At 46.1% G+C, this 23,370-nt stretch overlaps 2 protein-coding genes across 3 annotated transcripts in view; one reads left to right on the forward strand and one right to left on the reverse strand.

Moving 5' to 3' along the window:
- The window catches only part of CAMKMT (calmodulin-lysine N-methyltransferase), a 469,006-nt gene extending 454,653 nt beyond the window's left edge, over positions 1–14,353 (reverse strand). The window contains exon 1 of the mRNA XM_086927794.1: positions 14,108–14,353. Within this exon, the coding sequence (XP_086783920.1) occupies positions 14,108–14,206 (99 nt within the window). The 5' untranslated portion in view covers positions 14,207–14,353. The remainder of the gene's footprint in view (positions 1–14,107) is intronic.
- A 64-nt stretch (positions 14,354–14,417) lies between these two features.
- Positions 14,418–23,370, forward strand: part of PREPL (prolyl endopeptidase like) — a 469,235-nt gene continuing 460,282 nt past the window's right edge. Inside the window, exon 1 of one of the 2 annotated variants that reach the window (XM_086927792.1) lies at positions 14,418–14,670. In XM_086927792.1, coding sequence (XP_086783918.1) covers positions 14,563–14,670 — 108 coding nt within the window. In that variant the 5' untranslated portion in view covers positions 14,418–14,562. The remainder of the gene's footprint in view (positions 14,671–23,370) is intronic. The other variant, XM_086927791.1, reaches the window with a different exon arrangement.

Here is a 23,370-nt window from a genome sequence, read left to right on the forward strand (position 1 = left end):
TGTGCTCCAAAATCCTTTTGTGAATGATATATATATATATATATATATATATATTATATATATATATATATATATATATATATATTGCTGCACGCTCGCTCGTATCCAAAGAAAGCAGACGGCACTCGAAGCTGGAGATTGTGTGATTTATTGACAGACCCCCGTTACCCCATCAAAGACAAACACGTTGCGCCGTGAAACGGCTTCCTCAGTGTCAATGTGCATTACAAAAATTCGCCATTTTAACTCCACCTCTCAATGGTTATAGAAAGAGGACTGAGCCAACAATATGTTAAAATAGTGGCAGACATATTGTAAAATGCAAATGCATGTTAGTTCACCATAAAACACGGGAGAAAAATGGCAATTAATAAAGTGCTCGTGCATTTAAAAACAATAAGGGAAAAATATATATATATATATATATATATATATATATATATATATATATATATATATATATATATATATATATATAAAACACCTTTGACTCTCTGCACTTCCGTCCGGCGAACAAAGACACGAACCCAAAGAGATGAGGCAGATGTTAATTTATTAAAAACCTCAAAACTGACGCGTTTCGGGCACCTTGTGCCCTTGCTCACAAGTCAATCGAAAATGCCGTTCGCCATTTTTTATATGGATCGCAGTGTCGTAGTGATGTCACCACGTGATAAATAACATAAGACATACTGGCCATTCTATTTGTTTGCAAAAACAAGTCTGTTTTCTAAGCATAACGAGTCAGTACTTGCAATGTTCACTATTCATAGGCATTGAATTTCATATAACTGCATAAATGCATACATCACAAAATTCCGAAATGAAACTTCAATCAAATCCAATAGCTTATTTGTCAAAGTTATAATTAAATGATATAACTTCATTGAAACACAGGTAAAGGTTAAATTCCAAATCCATATCCAAATACCCACCAATATAAATATCAATATACTGGGGCTTGGTACATGATTGACAATTCAATGAATTCCTGTTTCATATATAAATAAAAACATGAAACTATTAGTGTTGTAAAACCCTTAACTGCAAAAATTACAACAGTTACTAGTAAAATCACATAAATGTGCAAAATCATGCCTATATACATACAAATCCTCATATGTACTACACTTCCTGCATAAATGCACAGAAGAAACCATTGCTATGCTGAATTCAAATGTGCAAAATTGCAAAAAAGTGCCCTATGTCCATAAAGTGCTACAAGATCCAAACTGACCATTGTAAAGTGCTAGTACTACTAAAATTATTTCTCATTCAATGTACAAAAAATTTAAAACCACTTTGGTAACTCAGTTTACACCCTGCTGAAAAAACTCATAAAAAATTGTAAAACCAATAAACCCTGCGGTATAGAAATTACTTATAGTTCATCAAGCATGAATTACTTTAAATCCAAGTATCCTTATGGGGGCGATACATTACAGAAAATGGTACAGGTCCTCCGTGTTATTAAGGCCATTAGGTATTTTACTATCTAACTCTAATATCATTTTAGATTCTAACTTCCTCAACTACTTTTCTCTTTCACCTCCTCTACGGGGTTTGGGAATAGCTGCCACGACAAAGTATTTCAGACAACTGAGAGATTGTTGTTATGCATTAGTTTAAAATGACGGGCCACCGGGTTTGTAGAATCATTATTTACGATGGCCCGAAAGTGCTGCAATATTCTGACGTGCACCTGTAGCTTGGTACTTCCCAAATATCTGAGGCCACAGATGCACGTCAGAACATAAACCCCAAACTCGTTTTGCAGTTAAAACTACCCTTGATCAAAACTTTATCCGAACTAAAAGGTGTCGAATAAGAGGTAGTATTTACCCCGAACCTCCATGCTCTGCAAGAGGAACACTTAGTGAACCCTTGCTTTGACTGTAGCCACTTCTTAGCCGCTGCTAGTTTGGGATAAGTCTTCACAATTTGAGTTGTCATGGAAGGGCCCTTCCTATATGTAATCGTGGGTTGAGGAGGAAGAAAAGGAGCCAAAACCCCATCAGTCATGATGATGGGCCAATTTCGCCTGATTATAGACCTGATTTTTCTGTCCTGTTTGTTAAAGGCGGTTATAAGTTGTGGCACACTTTCTGTAGTTTCAGGACTTTCTCTGTTGTTACCTTTGGATAAAAGAGAATCTTTAGATTTTGTGTTGATTTTTACTGCCTATGGACTCACTATACCTCTTTCTCTAAATCTTTCTAAGGCCTCATGTTTACACATAGTGAAATCCTCATCAGTACTGCAGATCCTGGTAAGGCGTATTAGCTCCCCAAACAGAATGCTTTTTATTAAAATGTTTGGGGTGCACTCTTCTGGCATGGAGTATTCTATTGCCAGCTGTAGCCTTCCTATAAAGAGTTGTAGCTATACTGCCATTTTTTATGTAGATTTTCACATCCAAAAATTCCCTCTTTTGTTTACTGATCTGCGAAGTAAATTTCAGATTGGCAGTGTTATTATTAATGCTGTTAATACAATCATTAGCACTGGTTTCATCACCTTTCCATATAATAAAAACATTGTCTATATATCGCAACCAATGCTGGACATGGTTGCTTTAATCAGAATGGAACGTACTCTTAAGGACCTGCTCCTCCCACCAACCAACATGCAAGCAGGCATAGATGGGGAAGAAACAGGCCCCCATCGCCACACCCCTCTTTTGCAAATACACATCATTGCCGAACATCAAATAGTTGTTAAAAAGACACCATGATGCTAGATCTAAAAGCATGTTATTGTGTGTGTAACAGTCTAGGGATCTTGAATCAAGAAAATGTTTTAAGGCATTTAACCCTGTCTCATGTTGGCTTGAGTGCTCCTCATTGAGCTGGGCAACTGAGTTGTTGGTATATATATATATATATATATATATATATATATATATATATATATATATATATATATATATATAAGGTTTTTTTTTTTCCATCGATAACGTTTTATATAGCGTGAACATGACCCTTGCAGGTATCAGAACGCTTTACAATGTGCAAGGCTATAGGAAGAATAGACAATAACATCATCAAGGATGGTACAGGGTACGACAGAATCCCCAAGAGAGACCACCTTAGGGTTCAAGACAGGCACAAACCCAAAATAAGAACATAACATGCGAGAAATAAGCATGTGTGCAGACTAAGGGACAAATTGTGTCCTGGAGTATAATTTGTATGTTCTAAAGCAGAAATTTGTTCATTATTATCACTTTAACTTCTTTTTGAATGAAGCAGTTGAGGGGTTCAATCTGACTTCAGGGTTGGGAGTTCCAGATTCTTGGGGCAATACCTGAAAAGGCAATTTTTTTTTTGTTAACAAATTTTAATCAGCATTTAGAATAAGACATGCATAAAGGCTTGGTTAAACTTTTTTTTATAGAATTTCGGTGGTTTCAGCAGCAGGGTGCTAGTGCCTCTATATGCTCTACAGCCCCTGATAGCTCCAGTTTTTGTGCAAAGTATCTCGGGGTGTTGAAGAACAGGGCTTTATAGGTCATGCATGCGATTTTCAAATGAATCCTTGCCTCACATGGGAGCTAGTTATGAGATTTCAGATCAAAAGTGTTAATTTTAGATCCGGTGATGAGCCTAGCAGCAGAGTTAAGAGCGCTCTTAGTGGTGCCAGCTTAGATCTGGGTAGGCCGCAGAGGGTGTCACTTCCATAGTCCAACCTGGGAACCCCTTGGGCTTGAACAGCTGATTTGAAGTCATCAGGGTCCTATTTTTATTAAGATGTTCATGTGGTAGTTTGCTACTTTGGTGGCAGAGCTGATTTGTTCCTCCATGTTCAGGTTCTTGTCCAGCATTATCCCCAGAGATCTTGTTGAATCTTTAACCCCTTCCGTTCGGGCTATTTCCCCTGCTGTGCTGGGGGGTGGGGGCGCGTAGATAAATCCAACAATTCTGTTAAACGCTCCATGAACAGTTTAAAAAGTATGGATGAAAGTGTGGACCCCTGTGGGACACTTAATGTCACCTGTGTAGGGTTGGATAGGGATGTATTGACTTGATTCTTTGAGATCTGTTGTGGAGAAACGAAGCGAACCAGTTAAGAACGGACCTTGATAGTCTCATCTTACGTTCAAGTAGGCCTACAAGGTTGCGATGTTTGACTGTAACGAAGACTGACGAGAGGTCGTGGAGGATAACAAGTCATGATTCGTTCTGATCCAACATTTTTAGTGCATCAACAACTAGGAGTGTGAGTGCCGATTCAGTGCTCTGGACCTGACGGAAGCTGTATTGGAATTGATCTCAGAGATAGAATTGTTCAATGTGATTGCATTGCTGTACATGGACACATTTCTCAAGGAGTTTCGCCAGGGTCCGAATATTGGAGATTGGGCGGAAATGGTTTCTGTCTGCATAATTCACCATGGGTTTTTTCAAAATAGGGGTAACCTACCCAGCTTTGAGCAGTCAGTGATCGATCCTTGAAGTACTGAGGCATTAACAATCTTGGTCGAGAGAAGGAGTAATGTTGATCTTCCTGAAGACATTTCGCTGACAGAGGGTCACTAAAGTGGTTTAAAGGTTTTAGTGCTGTTAGGATTTTGAGAATGGAGCTTTCATCAAACGTTTTGAATATGCCCCAAGAAGCATTGTTTTTGTGCGTATGAGCTGAGAGATATGATGGCTAAGTGATCTGGCGTGGGGGGTGAGGGGGGGTTGTTAATATGAGGTGTGAAAGGAAGGTCTCCCTAGCTATACACAGGTCTCTTTCGATCTTCCTTGCCTTTTCCGCAAAGAAGGAGGCAACATTCTAGCAGCTTTTCTGTTTTGTAGACCCTGTATGGGAAGGGTTGGGTTGCCCATTGGATTGTAGCTTGACAAGTTTAAACAGTTTTTAGGACGATTTCTAGCTTTATCTAATTGGTTTCTAAAGAAATTTGCTTTTGAACTTCTGATATTTTAGTTGAAAATGCTCCTCAGTGATGGCATGTGTTTAAGGTGTTAGAGGGACAGTGAGAATCTCAACAAACGTTCTTTGGTGGATATTCTTTTTAGCTGAAAGTGTACTATTGAGTCTAGAATGTTCAGAATGGAGTTGTTGCAGTGGTCTGTGAGATCATGGACATCTGCCTTATCTAAGGGAGGCGGCAAGATGTTATTCCTGAGGGATGTCATATCGTTCAGGTTTATACTTCGCATGCTCCTTCCCATTGTTTTGGTTTCTTTTGTTGAGCTTTTTTTGTCCTCACAGATTCTGTGATGAGGAAAGTGATGCAGTAGCGATATGTCCAGTCATAAGGGATGATAGATTCCAGTTGGATGGTACTATTCCCTGCAATGATATGGTCCACGATCAAACCCAAGTTGTGGGTTGCAGAATTGAGCCAGGTAGAGGTAAACTATGAAGCATTTGAGGCAGTTGACTGCTGAGTCATTAGGGTCATTCTAGTCTAGGTTGAAATCTCAGAGGAAGATCTGGGTGCAGTGTTGTCCTGCGTTGGTTGAGATGGTTTCCATAATTTGTTATATCAACGTGATGTTATCGCCTGGTGGGTGGTAGAGATTGCATGCAATTTGCACAATCGACTGTTGTTGCTCAAAATAGCAATGCATAAGTATTTGCATGATGATAGGGCAATGTTATGTGACTGTTTCACTGAGAGATTGTTTTGGTGTATGCAAGCAATACCACCACCTGGTTTCTGGGTCTATCTAATCTTATGATGTCATGATTAGGTGGAACTAGTAAGTAAAGGATAGGTGTGGAGGCAGGCATCGTTTAACCATGTATCAGTCAGGATTAGTAGGTCCAGCTTGTGTGCAAGGATGAGGTCTGCGATGTCCGCCGCATGTTTCACTGCCAATCTGCAACTTAGTAGCATGCATTTCAGGTGCAGTTTTGACAATTCAGTTGTGCTAACTCCTGAATGGACTACCAAAGTTGGTACTTCAAGGTATCAAAAGAATTGTTACCTTAAACACGACTTCATGCTAAAGTCAAATTTAATGTAACTTTTGAGTAAAAGCAACTTTTAGACAGTAGCAACTCGGTTACCCAAGTTTTCCAGCAGCCATTCAGAGATGCTGGTCACAAGATAGCTTTCTGCCTTCCTGGGAAGAAGTGTGAATGGCTCAAAGGAAAGGAGATAATAGATGCCTGCCATTGGAAGAGGTGTTACCACTCCCTGGCAGGAAGCCACACAAGATGTGAGGCCAAAAGGCGAACTTGAAAAGGGGAGCTGCCTTTGAAGGGCAAATGTTTGACAAACAAGACAGGTGCTGCTGTTTTGTCCTATTAGACAGGTTGGCGTCAGGGACTGAGAAGGAATATCAGTTGCCAAACCAGTTTTCCCATGGAAGTGTAGTCCTCAGGTAGCCACACCTCTAGGGTGGGCTACCAAACTCCAAACACTGAGAGAGGGGTTCTGTCATTATGGCAGTGGGCAGAACAGTGCATTCTGGGACAGCTAGTTGCCACACACTGCAGGAAGTCCTCATCCGGTGGGAAGGGATCTAGTGGCCCATTGGCTAGTAACCACTGCATTCCCAGAGGGCACTTGCTAGGCATAAATAGGTCACCCATGGCAACAAGACCTCAGATCACATCTGGGCTGGAGAGAGGACCAATGTAGGACTGCTCTGTTGTTTCTAGGACCTGGCAATAAAGCTGCACTGCACCTGCAGTTGCTGGGGCTAGCAAAGAGTGGGCTGTGCCTAGGGTGCCTGGATCTTGGAAAAGTCACTCTCGAGCCCCAGACAGAAGTGACTCCAAGAGTCAGTTGACTGACTCCCTGTTTCCAGCTACAGTGCTACAACAAGCTAAAGAAGCCCGCTTTGCTAGTCAGTAGCCACCATTGCTTGATCGATTCTGACCGCTGACATGAAGCTAATGAGGCCTAGCCCCGATGCTCAAAAGTTGCACCAGAAAATGCTGGAGTGCAGTTTGGCTATCCAAGAAGGAGGGAACCACTGAGTTTGACGTGACTGGAGACCAGTAGTCCAGTGGCAACTGGACTTTCGCCGGCCCCACCAGAACTTCAAGGGAAATAGACACCTGTGGCCAAAGTAACCTCACCAAGACTACAGACCAAGATATAGCTCCAAAAAGCCCTCCGTCAACCACACAGATTGTATGCGTCTTACAGCACCTTCAGCATCCTGCATCCCTTGCATCAGGACGACTCCATTGATGACTATGGCTTTTTACTGATAGAGCCTGGAACTGGACTTGAGACTGTTTTGGTGGCAAAGGTAGACACTCTACATACCCTTACTGGCCCCCTTGACTTGCTCCCTAGTGCAATTGATTGCCCAAAGCACACCAGAGTACCCGAACACAACTTCCCAAACGTGTTATAAAGTTTTTTCTAACCGCTGTAATTACCAATGCTTGTTTACATGCTGAGAGAAAAGCAGAGATTTAAATTTTACTTACAAATCTGCATTTCTAGAACTTTCCTAAGCATTTTGTTTTGGTGTCTAAATATTCATAAAAATAAGATCTATTTTTATAAATTGGCGTAAGATTTCTTTCAAGTTATGTGGCTTTCTTGTTCAGTTGTTTTGGTACTTTTAAATGCTTAGCACTTGTTCCTTCACTATGTCCTGCTCTCTAACACCCTTGTGCTGGAACTATCACTTTCTCAGGTTCTCACCTTCCTGTCTCGGTCTCCTATACTCTATTTGCCTCCATTTCTCCTGCCCCTTGCTAAGGCTTTCCATCTGTCTTTATCTTCTGTCATCCTCCCCGTCTGACTCTTTTATTGTCTTTCTCTAAAACTTTCTCTCTCTTTCACTTATTCTCTCTCAGGTGACAGTGAACACAGGGAGGGTTGAGGCAAGACAGCCAGCCCTGTGAGCAGAGGGCAGGACTAGAGTATGTGGAAGGCAGAAAAGGGGTTGAAGTCCCTAGAGGAGATACAGCCAGAACATTGCTTGCAGCAGTAGATGGGTTGGAGGTAGAACAGGAAGCTAGGGGCACGGGGTAGGCAAGGCTAGTATACCTCGGCTGAAGAGGTGATGGCTCTGGAGAATAGACAGGACGTGCGGCTATGGATTGCAGAGGCAAGGTAAGTTTCAGGAGAGTGCAGACATCTTTGAAACATAAAAGACAACTAGGCGGGAGCCAGCAATGTGAGAGGGGCTCTGTTGGACCCGGCCCTTTTGGCAGGTTCACCCCGAGACTTTTTGCTTTTTCCTAGCCTGTTTCTGGAACCTGGTGGTGGTGATTTTAGGCCTCTGCGCACTTTTTCACTGTGGTACAGTGTAAAGTGCTTGAGCTCTCTGTGTATGTGTGGTGAGTGACATGCCCTCCCATAGGAATGAATGGGGAATATGTATGCGCATGGTAGTTCCTGATGTGTGGGGAGTGCAGGGGCGAGTTTGATATGTACGAACTCGTGAGATTGAATGCTGCATGATGGTATATGCGGCATGACTGTGTCTAGTCTAGAAGTGCCACTTTTGGAAGTTGGAATATTTGTGTAATTTGTGTCTGGCGTGTGATTGGCGGGTGAGCCTGGTCCAGGAGTGCCTGGGCCTGCTTGTGGATTGACTGTCTGGTTTGAGGATGACAGGGGCTGGGGAGCCCCAGGAGGTTGTCTGAGTCAGCCCGTGAATGAAAGGCTGCATCTGCTGCCAGGGAAGTGGGAGGAGATGGCACCTGGGAGTGACTAGGGCTGTGCCTGCCTGACCACAATGCTGGCTCCACCTCCCGCTGGGCGACTGTCACCTCTGTCCCTGACACTGAAGAGAGTTCCCTAAAACCAGTTCTAGCTGGTTCTCACACTGCCTGCACAAAGACTTCAAAGACTTTTCTCAGTATAAGAAGGGGCTGTGTCCCCTTCCAATTTGTTCTTGTTTTTGGACTTGAATCTGCCAGGGGCGTGCTGCTGCTTGGGCTCAGGGGAATCCCTGGGCCCTGCCCAGCCCCTGGACCTCTGATGGACTTTCCTGGACTCCTGGGGGACCCTCTGCCTTGCTTGGGCTGATGGGGGGGGAATCTCTGGGACCTTTGCAGCATGGAGAAGCTGCATTTTCCTGTGGAGAGCGCTTGAGTTGTATTTCTAGCGCCTGGAAGCGCTGTGCTTCCCCCTGAGCGCCTGGGAGCGCTCTGCCTGTTTTCTAGCGCTTTGGAGCGCTTTATTTCCCCCAAGCGCTTGAGAGCACTTTATTTTTTTGTCCTAGCGCTTGGAAGCGCTTTTGTTTATGGCCCGATCGAGTGGCCACCTCGATTGTTAAATGACTGAGAAGAGCCGGTGCCTACCCGGTCTGTGCCCCGTGTTTCACCGCTGCCGGCCCGGGGATCGTGGAGGAGACGCTGCCCCCGCCTCCCCTCCAAGGGCCGCGCTGCTATTGGTGGAGGCTCGGCGCCCGGGGCCGCAATGTGATTGGCCCCGGGATTCCCTTGCGTCATAGCAAAGCTCCGCAGCCATTGGTTGGACGGGACGGCTTGCCCCAGAAAGGAGCATGGCGGCGCCGATGTGAGGAGGGCTCCTGCATACTAGGGAGAGCCCCGCTGATGCCCCGAGAAGAAGAGGAAGCTGTCCGGTGGTGAGAGCCCCGCGCTGCCTGAAGAGGAGCGATCGCCAGCGAACCGGTAAGTGGGGCAGAAGAAGGGAGGGGCGCCGGGACACATTGTCGGTGTCCGCCCCCCCCCCGTAAGCGCGAGCTCGCGCTTATGGTCAGTGGGAAGCCACGAGGGCTTCAAGGGCGGCCCCGATTGGCAGTGGGTCGCCCCAACGTGTGTAGAGCCCTGAGAGGCTCCGGCCCGCCTTTTCAGTGATACCGAGCCCACGAGGCTCAGAGGGGGCATATCTGTTTTCGCTCCCCGTGGGAGCAGAAGAAGCCTAGGGGTGCCGGTTGAGAGGCACAGAGTCAGGGCGGCCCCGATTGGCAGTGGGTCGCCCCAACGTTGTAGAGCCCTGAGAAGGCTCTGAGGGGGCATTTCTTTGTGTAGAGCCTGTGTGGCTCCAACGTTTGACCAGTGTTTTTAGAGCCTGGGTGGCTCCAACGTTTGGAGCATGTGTGATGTCCAGAGCCTGTGTGGCTCCCACGTGCGCAGTTCAGAGCCTGTGTGGCTCCAGCAGTGGGTGCAGTTTGCGCCTAAGGGTTAGTGAGGGCCCTGGCGCAGTTTTGATGATTCCCAGCTGCCCAGCAATTAGTGGGCAGCTGCACCGTTTAGGTCTTGGGATTTCACAGGTGCCCAGCAAGTAGTGGGCACCTGCTACGTTTAGGCTTGTGCTTGGACTGGCGCTGCATGGCAGCGCGCCCTGACATTGGGACACAGGGGGTCTTAGCCCCAACAAGGCCAGTTGGCCTAGGGACTGCCACAGGTGGTGGCTTATGTAAGTTTTGCGCAATTGTATGGTTATTGCACCTTGAATGTGTTTTCTTGCATCATGTGTTATTCCTGCACCTCTGAATGTTTTTAGGCATCATGTGATTTTTGCGCTATTGTATTGTTCTGGCACCTCTGAATGTTTTTAGGCATCATGTGTCTTCCTTTTCCCTGCGCTGCACCTCTGAATGTTTTAGTCATCATGTGTCTTCCTGCGCTGCACCTCTGAATGTATTTTATTGCATCATGTGCTTTGTTCTTAACACCACTGAATGTGTAGGGTTATGCATCATGTGTTTTCCTTTATTACTTCTCTGAATGTGTTTCATGCATCATGGGTAATGTGTTCTTGTTTATACCCCTAGGTGCTGTGTGATACTTAGGTGGTTGTTCTTTTTAGTACAGGTGGTCCTAGTGAGGTCCTGGTTCCTGTTACCAGTAGTTACTGGATGTGATTTATAACTGTTATCTTGTGCTATACTTATTCTATTTCTTGACAGTGGCCCATGTGGCCCTGTCCTGTAAATAATCCCTTGTGAATATTGCCTGTGCCAGTTGGCACAATGTACATGTGTGACTACTATCTGAGGTGTTTTTACAATACAGAAGTTATTTTCTAAATAACCTTGTGTGGAGTTCCTTTTGTGGTGTGCCTAGTATGTTGTTGCTGTTGTGTGCTGGCGCAAATGCTTTACACATTGTCTCAGAGTTTAGCCTTACTGCTCGTGCCAAGCTACCAGGGGGTGAGCAGGGGTTATCTTGGCGTGTGACTCCCTTGCCCTGACTAGAATGGTGGTTTCTGCCTGGCTTTGGCGTCAGCCTTAGCCTACCAGAAATAGCCAGTTCTAACAGGCTCTTGTAAGTCTTCAGCAATGCAAGCCTCAATTGGAGAGTTCATCAGCCGCAGCCCATCCTTAGGTGCAGAGGGGCGCTGCCTCAGCATTTTTTGTCACAGTCATGAACAATGACTTTTGCTCAGCCTGAATGGCACTCTATATGTTCAGGTCAAGTAACTAGGAGCTATACATGTGCTAAATGTACAGGCCCCTGGCTACCTGAGCTGAACTTTGCTTGACTGAAGATGTCACAACTCCTGTGACATCTTCAGCCTGGCAAAGCACTTGGAGGACTTCACCTCATATGAGGGGGAGCATCACGGATAGCCTCGGACCTTGGTGCTCCAGTTTTAAGCCATGTCACAGAGTGGTGTGGGTTCAGCAAGTCGCACAGACCCCGTCCCACTCTGTGACGAGGTAGGGACTGCAGCTTCAATCATTGGTATTATGAGAGGGCAGTCCAACCGTTTTGGAACCTCCAAGCTTCCCTCCAGAGGCGCTGCAGCCAGTATGTTTCATGATGTTTGGTGTGTGCATGTGTGTATGTATAAATGTATATATATTTGTAATTGAGTGTTGTGAATGGGTATCTGCATGTATGAATGCTTGGCCCCTCTCTGCTCAAATTACGGCAGTCACTGGAGTTCATCAGTGAGCAGGGAGTGAACCATGGAGTACATTGTCCCACTAATCCCTATCCTGAAATGTCCTTCAGGAGATATTGGAAGTATTGCAATTTGTACCTCCTCCATTTCCCCAGATGTATTGTGTATTCCTGGTGAGGAAAAAAGTCAACTTTGTTAGATGGTATAATTGCAACAGACATTTGAAATGACACAGCATTAAAAAAAAGTCTTAATCATGTTTGGTGCTTTCTAAATTATTGTTAACTTTTGGTTCTACTGTCACAGCCCGGGGATTACAGTGCATGGGCATCTAAGGCCAAGCCTAGTCCCCCATCTGGCCTCTGGCTCACCCCCGAGATCTTCCCTACACCCAAGGATTACCACTTTTGATGAAGATGCAGGAGAAATGGTTGGAACAATATAAGACCCAGTTCCAAACAAGGGCTGGCCCACCACCTGACAAATAAAGCACGGACAATTAGTGTTCTTGTCTGTAACCTTTGTGAGTAGGGTAGTCTGAGCACTGTCAGTTTTCGGCCTCTTTAAAGAGTGTTTGTGTGACTGATGGAGCAAGGATACAAGAAAATGAAACTTGCTCGGATCAATCTCTCATTAACAAGTACTAACCACTAGAATAGGAAAGAAATGGAAAATAACATGCGCATGACATTCACATATGGGGAAAAGAGCTTTAAGAGCGCTTAAATAATAAAGAATAATTTGCAACGCGACCGAATCCCGCATAAAACCGGAAAACGCATTTGCAAACCAGAACTACGTAAATAACCATGTGACTAACCCGTTTGAGAGGGAAACCTCTCAAGCATGCTCAAGAGTTATTAACTGTAGGTCTTGAAGCACCGCGTGCCAGGCATATGCCTGCCTGAACTTTAAAAGAAGATTTTGCTGCTAATGCTTTTGCTTAAAGAAAGAAAATATAACATGGGTTAGAGTGTACGTGGGTGGTGAACAGTGATAATCACATATTTGAGAAATTAACATCTGTTTGTGATTCCTTTATTAATTATGTACGTTTGGGCCTGATGTGATAAGCCAAGGGAAAATATGGCCGTGGAAACGTAATCAAGCTGAGTCTGCGCACTAGAATTATGATGCTGACCAGACCGTTGACAGGCTGCCAAGAGCCAAGGAGTCACTGTGTGAACGCTATCCTCGAATGTAGAATCATATTGAAGAATTGTTTAAATTGATACAACCAACGCATGGGAAAATAATAAGGTAGAATAATAAATGAGCTAAAGGGTAAGGGTTTTGCGAAACAAAGAAATTAGTTAAGAAATTGAGTATGACAGCATGAGGTGATTACAACTCCCCTGCCCTTGTCCAATCACAGTCCTTGATCCACTGATATTTGCAACTTTTAAGGGTGGGACAAGCAGAAACAAAGACTATACTTTAGGTGACTAAAAGATTAAGGGTGCTGCTTTCTGCTTAGTGCTTTTGGTGCTGTTAGTGCTGCTGGAGATTGCTGATTGTATGTTGAGAGAGGTGTGGTGGAGAGCTGCTGCTGGAAGAAGAGAACAGACTTGGAAGATTCATTCTTAAGAGACAACCTGATTAGATTGAAGATTGCGGAAGAATATCGAGGAGGGAGGAGGAGAGGGATGCGCTCTGGTGAGTCAGGGTTTAAGAGAAGCTTTAGTAAGTATTATCCTATCCTGTCCAATAGTCTTTGTCTCCTGATTCTTAACCGCATCGCTGCTGCGGCGATTTTTGCGCTGTGCTGCTGTTTTCCTTTTCCCGCGATACATGACGAGCTCAGCTCGTCATCAGCACACGCCACCCGTGGCTGATGACGAGCTGAGCTCGTCATCAGCATCGAAAGGGTTAATCAGGAGACCTTCATCAGTCCTTTGGCCGGAGGGTTGGGTTTCCCGTTTCACCATTGGGTAATTATTATTCTGTCTTAAATTCGAATATCTTTTGCAAATCTATGATTTATTATGTATTTTGTCTCTTCATCTACTCTCAATGCATTGAATTGTTGAATGAGTCTGTCAATTGAATGTATTTGCTAAATGAATTTTTCCCTTCCCTGAAAGTTGACGGAGTTTGCACTGTGAATGTTTGTGTGACTGTTTCTATTTCGTATGTGACAAGCTATCTCCAATTAATGTGTGAGGCTAAGTCACGTGAGGCTGTCTCTAAGCCATAAGATAACTGACGTCCATATACATTTCTGGGGTTGCCTCTAAGCACTATGAGAGCTGCAGTTTCCAAGCTAAGTGACTGTTACTGTTTCACGTGCAATGTGTGGGGTACTCCTTGACTGAGTGGGTGGCAGGCACAGATCTCGGGACGCTGCGCTGCCCTTACCTGTCTCAGAAGCGTCCACCTGGCTCTAGCGGCGGAGCCTCCCTCGGCTCGGACTGCAGCAGGTGATGATTGCCCATTGCCAACTCCGGTGGACTCCATCCAGCTGATGTTGCTTCAGCCGAGGTTTAAACTTGCCCGCCGCTGTGTTTAGGAATCCGCTGATGACGCGAGAGGCGGTACTCTCTTTCCTCCAATAGCTGCGGGCGCCCCCCTCGAGCCCCTGTTGCAGGTAGCGTTTCGTAGGCAATGACAGACGTCACTGCGCACAAAGAGCAACCCCCGGGCTGCATCCAGCTGTCAGTGACGTCATCGCAGTGCGCCACTCCTTACTGTTCGGGCAGGAGGAGACGCCGGGGATAGGACGAGTGAGAAGGAATGGAGCTGGTGGCAGCTCGAACATAACTAAGTATGGTGAAATGAATGATTGCCAGCATTGGAGCACGTTACGTCGTTAAATGACATTTGCTATGCCGTCATCTAAGCGCGCCACGTCTGACTTAGGAAAGGTGCATGTGCTGAACGTAAGAAGAACTTCGCAAACCAGCGTGCTTCCTGCATCTAAAGTAAGCATTCTCAGTATCAAGGTTATAAACTAGTCTTCTTACTCCAATGAGCGGCAGTTTGTACACATGGTGAAATCGAGTGAAGGATCTCGAGTAGTTAGGTATCTCTGATTCACCTACATGTCAACTCATCCTGATTCTACGGGTGCCCCCTGTTTTCACTTATATTAAACCTCCTAACAACCAAAATTCCCCCATATATTTAGGTCTCGCCTGTCGATGCGCATGCGCATCGAGCAAGGCGAGAGTATTGCGACTTATCCACTCTTTATCCACACTGCAAGGAATCGTGGCGATTCCTTGCAGTGCCCGTGACTTTTAAGCTCAATGCGCATGCGCATTGAGCTTAAAAGCGCGTGCACGTCCGTCTTTGTTTACCCGCTCCGCCCCCTCCCCGCCGTCTCGCATTTCCCCCTGCCGCATCAAAGGCTTTCACGGCCGGCCGGCCATGCTTTCAGTTTCACGACCGGCCGGCCGTGTCAATTACATTACAAAGCCCGCTCTCCCTGCTCCGCCCCCTGCTCCGGCCGAGACACATTTCTCCTCCCTCCTCCCCCCTCCTGGTTTTTATATAGCACGTACTTTGCACGAGGATAGTAGAGGCTTTACCAGATAGCTTTATTGTTAAGGTTTTTAATTCCCCAGAGGTAAATAAAACCAGTCCCTTTCTAAGTAGCGCAAGAAACGCATTATTTACTGTGGTAGCAAGTATCCCATAAAGCTAATAGCCAAAAACCCATATCCGTTCCTTCTGCCGCTTGTTACTCTCCACCAAGGCGCTTTATCCCCTCTGGTCAGCCTGGCGTCTGGACGTGCTAAAAGGCCAAGACTGGCTGAGTGTGTTTCACTATGATACGAGGGACAGGGAGGCATCAGAGGGCGCAAGGTTCCCCATCACGCGCTGGCAGCATTGTCTCCGCTTTTCGTTTCTTGATACTTGTTCTACATTTAGTTCAAGGATTATGAGAGCCGGAATGCAAATAAAAACTAAAAAAACAGGGCCGGTTTTGCTATTCAAGCTTATCATCGGGAAAACTTGACATCTCAAATAATAATAACACGTACTTTGCGCACAGCCTGGTTTGCCAGATGAGTCAGTGGGGAGTTGGTCTTTCAATCCCTTGGTTTTGTTTCCTTTTACAAATGGCCGATTGTGAGCCGAACTGAATCAACTACAACTCCCAGAATGCACTTTTTTTAGTTAAATAAAATCTCACAAGCCTGAAAACAATTGCAAATGCATTTACATAGCGTTTCGTGTTACTGAGAACACGCCGTAGAGCTTTCGATGGACAGGAGTAGGAGCTTTTAATGATATCTATGAGCGCCGTTCACTCCCAGTTGGGTAACAAAATTCCGACTCATTACCCTACGGCATGGGTTGTACAGAAAGACCCAGCAACTGATTGAACGGCATTTCAGATTCTAGGAGAAGTTATTAGCCCTACAAGTGCCAGCTTCGAAGCACAGATGTGGTGACCAGATGGTTGTTTGTCAACAGCACATCCCATTTCCATCCCCCAAGCTTTCCTTCACACGTCGCTCGTTATCAGCTGTCTTGGCACGATTGGTCACATCAAAGTAAGGCACGGTCACATCTCTCAGAATGCAATGGGTGCTGAGACGGATGCAATCGGGCTAGAATTACGGCGCATTAGCATCCAATCAAATACGTTATAGTATGGAACTGAGAGAGGGGCGCTCTCACAAATGGGCCTGAAGCCAGACAGATCCATACTACCATCCTGCTTGATTAATGGATTTGCATTTGCACGTGAAAACATTAAACATGCCCGAGGCGCCAGCAGAGCTCAAGCCGCAGGTAGACATCCAGACATCCTCCTTAAGGGTTGTTTCCTCTGGGAGCCGAAGTATTTTACACCTAAATCCTAACATACAAAAGGTTTTCTTTTTTAGAAATATATAGCATCTTAAACAGTAACGTGTTTGTGGTAAAATTGGAAGAGCACTATGATGGGCGCATCTAAGTATTTCCCCCTGTTAGCAATATGTTAGGGCTTTTAGCCAATGTAAGTTTTTATTTTTTCCCCAAAAACTTTATTTGTTAGTCACAGGCAACGTCAAGGAGGTTTTGTATTATTTTGCTTAAACGTCATTTGTACCTTATTTTAAGTTTACAGAGTACACTAGATGATTGTTTGTCTTCCTTCTCTCTTTTTTTTTCTGTCACGTTAGCGCAAAAGTTATATAACTTTCCATTATGTGTCTTGAATGGAGATTAAAATTGCTCTCACATCTTTGGTCTCTTTGTCTCACACTCTACACTTTTATTTTACACTCGTTATTTTTGTTTCACACTTTTTCTTTGGCACACCCTCACTCACCCTCAACCCCTCACCCTCAATCCATCACCCTCACTCACCCTCATTCACCCTCACTCACCCTCATTCACCCTCACTCACCCACACTCACCCACACTCACCCTCACTCACCCACACTCACCCTCACCCTCACTCACCCTCACTCACCCACCCTCACCCACCCTCACTCACCCTCAACCCCTCACCCTCAACCCCTCACCCTCAACCCCTCACCCTCACTCACCCTCACCACCTCACCCTCACCCCCTCACCCTCACCCCCTCACCCTCACCCCCTCACCCTCAACACCTCACCCTCAACACCTCACCCTCGAACACTCCCCCTCAACCCCTCACCCTCACTCACCCTCACTCACCCTCACTCACCCTCAACCCCTCACCCTCACTCACCCTCACTCTCACTCACCCTCAACGCCTCACCCTCACCCTCACTCACCCTCAACACCTCACCCTCACTCACCCTCACCCACCTCAACACCTCACCCTCACTCACCCTCAACACCTCACCCTCACCCTCACTCACCCTCAACCCCTCACCCCCTCACCCTCAACACCTCACCCTCACCCACCCTCACCCACCCTCAACACCTCACCCTCACTCACCCTCAACACCTCACCCTCACCCTTACTCACCCTCAACCCCTCAACCCTCACCCCCTCACCCTCAACACCTCACCCACTTACCCTCACTCACCCTCACTCACCCTCACTCACCCTCACCCTCACTCACCCTCAACCCCTCACCCTCACTCACTCACCCTCAACCCCTCACCCACAACCCCTCACTCACCCTCACTCTCACTCATCCTCACTCAACCACCCTCAACCTCACTCACCCTCAACCCCTCACCCCCACTCACTCACCCTCAACCCCTCACCCTCACTCACTCACCCTCAACCCCTCACCCTCACTCACCCACCCTCAACCCCTCACCCTCACTCACTCACCCTCACTCACCCTCAACCCCTCCCCCTCGACCCCTCCCTCTCAACCCCTCACTCACCCTCAACCCCTCACCCTCAAACCCTCACTCACCCTCAACCCCTCACCCTCAACCCCTCACTCACCCTCACTCTCACTCATCCTCACTCACCCTCAACCCCTCACCCTCACTCACCCTCACTCACCCTCAACCCCTCACCCTCACTCACTCACCCTCAACCCCTCACCCTCAACCCCTCACTCACCCTCACTCTCACTCACCCTCACTCAGCCTCAACTACTCCCCCTCACCCTCACTCACCCAAAACCCCTCACCCACCCTCACCCTCACTCACCCTCAACACCTCACTCACCCTCACCCTCACTCACCCTCACCCTCACTCACCCTCAACACCTCACCCTCAACCTCAACCCCTCACCCTCAACCTCACCCTCACTCACCCTCACTCACCTCACTCACCCTCATTCACCCTCACTCACCCACACTCACCCACACTCACCCTCACTCACCCACACTCACCCTCACTCACCCTCACCCTCACTCACCCACCCTCACCCACCCTCACTCACCCTCAACCCCTCACCCTCAACCCCTCACCCTCACTCACCCTCACTCACCCTCAACACCTCACCCTCACTCACCCTCACCCCCTCACCCTCACCCCCTCACCCTCAACACCTCACCCTCAACACCTCACCCTCGAACACTCCCCCTCAACCCCTCACCCTCACTCACCCTCAACCCCTCACCCTCACTCACCCTCACTCTCACTCACCCTCACTCACCCTCAACGCCTCACCCTCACTCACCCTCAACACCTCACCCTCACTCACCCTCACCCACCCTCAACACCTCATCCTCACTCACCCTCAACACCTCACCCTCACCCTCACTCACCCTCAACCCCTCACCCCCTCACCCTCAACACCTCACCCTCACTCACCCTCACCCACCCTCAACACCTCACCCTCACTCACCCTCAACACCTCACCCTCACTCACCCCCTCACCCTCACCCCCTCACCCTCAACACCTCACCCACTCACCCTCACTCACCCTCACTCACCCTCAACCCCTCACCCTCACTCACTCACCCTCAACCCCTCACCCACAACCCCTCACCCACAACCCCTCACCCACAACCCCTCACCCACAACCCCTCACTCTCACTCATCCTCACTCAACCACCCTCAACCTCACTCACCCTCAACCCCTCACCCCCACTCACTCACCCTCAACCCCTCACCCTCACTCACTCACCCTCAACCCCTCACCCTCACTCACCCACCCTCAACCCCTCACCCTCACTCACTCACCCTCACTCACCCTCAACCCCTCCCCCTCGACCCCTCCCCCTCCCCCTCACCCTCACTCACCCTCAACCCCTCACCCTCAAACCCTCACTCACCCTCAACCCCTCACCCTCAACCCCTCACTCACCCTCACTCTCACTCATCCTCACTCACCCTCAACCCCTCACCCTCACTCACCCTCACTCACCCTCAACCCCTCACCCTCACTCACTCACCCTCAACCCCTCACCCTCAACCCCTCACTCACCCTCACCCTCACTCAGCCTCAACTACTCCCCCTCACCCTCACTCACCCAAAACCCCTCACCCACCCTCAACACCTCACTCACCCTCACCCTCACTCACCCTCACCCTCAACACCTCACTCACCCTCACCCTCACTCACCCTCACTCACCCTCAACACCTCACCCTCAACCTCAACCCCTCACCCTCAACCTCAACCCCTCACCCTCACTCACCCTCACTCACCCTCACTCACCCTCACTCACCCTCACTCACCCTCACTCACCCTCACTAACCCTCACTCTCACTCACCCTCACTCTCACTCACCCTCAACCTCACTCACCCTCACTCACCCTCACCCTCACTCACCCTCACCCTCACACAGTGCAATAGTTCTCAGACCATTTCAGTTAGAGCTTTTAGAAATGTTTATGGCTTTTTTTATTTGTAATACTTTCGCATTGGCTACAGGAAACAAAAATGCTAAACATTTACAAAAAAACCCATAAACAATTCTAAAAGCACTAACTCTAATGGTGCGAGACCTATTGCATTTCCAATGCTTGTTTCAATAGGGGCGCCCTCTTTTCAAACGATTATCACCCTCCAAACAACTATTCGTTATCCATTCACTGTAAGCAATCCTTTAAACGGAAACATAGAAGTGCAGGTACTCACTCATTAGAATACCTGTTTGCTTCTGAGAAGTGGCTTTAGATGCATTGCAACAGCGCTGAGAAGTGCAGGGACTTTTCCTTTCAAATGAAAGAAGTACAGGTACCCAGTACCGAACAGTACTGGCTCATTTAAAAGATTTTACTTCACGCTCGTTTAAAAGTCATCAGGTTTTCATGTCTGCCCTTAGTACATTTGTAATTTTCTTAAACAGCTGGCTGCTTCATTCCATTTGCTATTGGCATGTGTAAGCATACCTCAAAATGTAACACATTTTGCAGTTAGGTTATAGCTTTTTTCAATCTGAATCTTCCCATTTCGGTGGCATAGCTTTCCGGAAGTGTAAGGCCTCCTGCCACCAACATAGGTACTGCCTTCACTTTTGATAGCAAGGACATATTCTCACAGTATTAAAACCAGCCTCTGAAAAAGAGTATCCCCTTGAGTGGAACCATAGGCCATTGAATATGGTAACAGGGTTTTAAGTGATCTTCGATTCAACTCGAATCCATCCTCCTACAGATTCATATTCTAGAAATATATAATGCTTTATTACATAAAATAATAGCTCCAATCTCATTATTTGGTGTTTGCGATGTAAACCTATTTCCTAAGCCAAACAGGAGATAACTCTCAGTCTTTGAACAAGATTACCCAAATCCCTATTCCATTAAACTCTCCTGAAGTTTTAAAACAACTATATTTGTTTAAAACGTGTTAGCTGCGTATGATAAAATGTATTAATAAAAGTAAATAAGAAAGTGAATGCACAATAAATTGAGTATTATGAACAATTTCTTAAAGATTTAAACACCACAATGAAAAAAGAGCATTAGGAAAAACATAATACAAGGGAAAGAAGTAAGAGAACAAGGTGAAAGTACAAGAGAAAATAATCCAAACTAATTATTATACAATGTAAGAATATAAACAAAACTGGGAGTGGTGAAGCATCCCCAGAACTCCTAAATGACAACAATATGACATAAAGGTCAAACAAATGGACAAAAGCATGTGGAAACAACAAGAGATACATTAGTATTAGGATATGGTAAATATACCATACATAAATATACCATTTAACATTAAATAAAATAATTGGCATCTCAGTGAGGAACATCGGGACGTATCCATCTTCTGTCCTCGACATTCACCAATAAATCCTCTGAAATTAGCTGGATCTTAAAATGTAGTAGTCTTCTCTATATAAGTCACTATAAAAAAGCAGGGATACATAAGACCATATCGGGCATTGATGGCTTATAGAGCAGGCCTCATATCTAATAACTCCTTTCTATTTGCTTTCTGCAACATGCTGTGTGTGTATTTGCATTTTTTCTTTACTGGTAAAATAACTTTTCGATGGTCGGTGTTTTCGAAAAATAAAATAAGACCTCTGCTCTTAGAAGGAATTCTAACTGACCGTGGCCTAAATAGTAAAATCTTTGACTCTTAAGGCTAGAGGAATCTAGCAAATCCCAAACGTTCGGTTGGAAACTGTTAATGAAACACATAGGATCACTTCCTTCAGAATCTTTTGGCTGTCCATAAATATATAGATTGGTTTTATGATTGCGGTGTTCTAACTCCTCCTCCTGGTTCTTGAGCAGTTTCTTCAGATTCCAATGTTTCAGTCTTTAAGGCAGCATCTGGCATAACACTCACCCTCTGTTCAGTTTCTATGACTTTTTTCTCCATAGCACACAAATTAGCATCAATTTTGGAGTAATGTATTTGTTTCTTCCATAAGAGGTTTCCATGCCCTTCTTGCCTCCAAATGTGCTTCTGTTATTGGAGAAGGGGGAAGGTAATGGTCGATCTTTTTTCAGTCATTTATTTGTGAATAAACCAACCTCACCTGGTATATCCTAGATGCAGTAGAGGAATTATCTTGCTTAAGGAAAGCAAGTCTTACTTAGTTAATTGAGATGAGATTAAATCCCCTAGATCAACAGAGGGTTCCTCACACACACTAGATAAACGTTTCTGTGTGTGAATCAATTTCCTGGTTTTACCCATATATGTCAAGCTCGCAAAATCAACATCAGGTTGAAATGTTTAGACTCTAATCTTTTGATTTAAAGAGAAGACTGTCATTAAATGTTTCAAAAAATGTCCTCCTGTAGATCATAAAGAAGTAATATTTTCATCTATTGATTTACATAGTACTCAAATCTGCTTTGTTCAGCCTCAAAAGAGCACCATTGACCAGGCAATCTGGTTTCTGAACAATTCTTTCCTAGTAAAGCTATATAACTGAACCACCTTTCTGTTCTCATCTAGTGATAAATCCTTCTTCTGCTCCTTCAAAAATGAATTAATCACTCACCACCACCAGCCCTACTGCTGCATTTTCCTAAAGAGAAAAAGGGGTGTCATCAGCCTTTTCTTTGTAACGTCCAATCTACAACCACAGAAAGCTAATAGTTCTCTGAGAGGAAAGGACAATGTCATTCTCTGATCTATCTGGAGACATGGGACGCGAGTTGTGGCGTGAGGCGTGGCTCGCTGATGTGCTGGAGCTCTGCTATCTGAGCTGAGCCTACTTATCGGGTCGGCGGTAGAAGCTGTGCCGTGGCTGGCAGGTTGAGGAGGCTGAAGGCAGCGGTCTAAGGATGATCACCACACACCTTCAGATTCCGAGCTCAACAGGGCTGAAAGAGGAGATCCCAAACCTCTAGATTCAAGTAGACAGGACCATGCCTAACCATGATAGCAGGAAAGACCAGGGGCTAACTCTTACTGGCGGTAAAAAGGAAGAAGTCAGGCACAGAAAACAGGACAAAAGGCATCTCCGCCAAGGCAAAGAAAAGGAAAGAAGCAAAACACAAAGCGAATACATAAATACACCAAACAAGTGAAGATCCTTAACACCTTAGCTGCGGCGCAATTCCCTCCCCAGTGCTGCGCTGTCCATTCGAACTAGTGCTGAATGAACGTTCAATGGACGTGCGCAGCACTGGGGAGGTAGTGCTGCCGTCGGCCAATGCCCCGACGCAGCACTTAAGGGGTTAATAGACTTTTAAAATCAAGCAGAAGCAATCAGAAATCAAGGGACAACTGGGAATCGCCCAGATACTAAGCCCACAGCCAGCCCAAATAAAAATGTACACAAAATTAAACTTTCTAAAAAACGCTGGAGCAGTGCTGTTTTCAAGCTATGAAAAGCTCACCGGACTACAGTCCCCACTAATCACCGGCCCC

This window comes from Lissotriton vulgaris, chromosome 6 (genome assembly GCF_964263255.1).
Source record: "Lissotriton vulgaris chromosome 6, aLisVul1.2, whole genome shotgun sequence".
Classification (NCBI taxonomy): Eukaryota; Metazoa; Chordata; class Amphibia; order Caudata; family Salamandridae; genus Lissotriton; species Lissotriton vulgaris.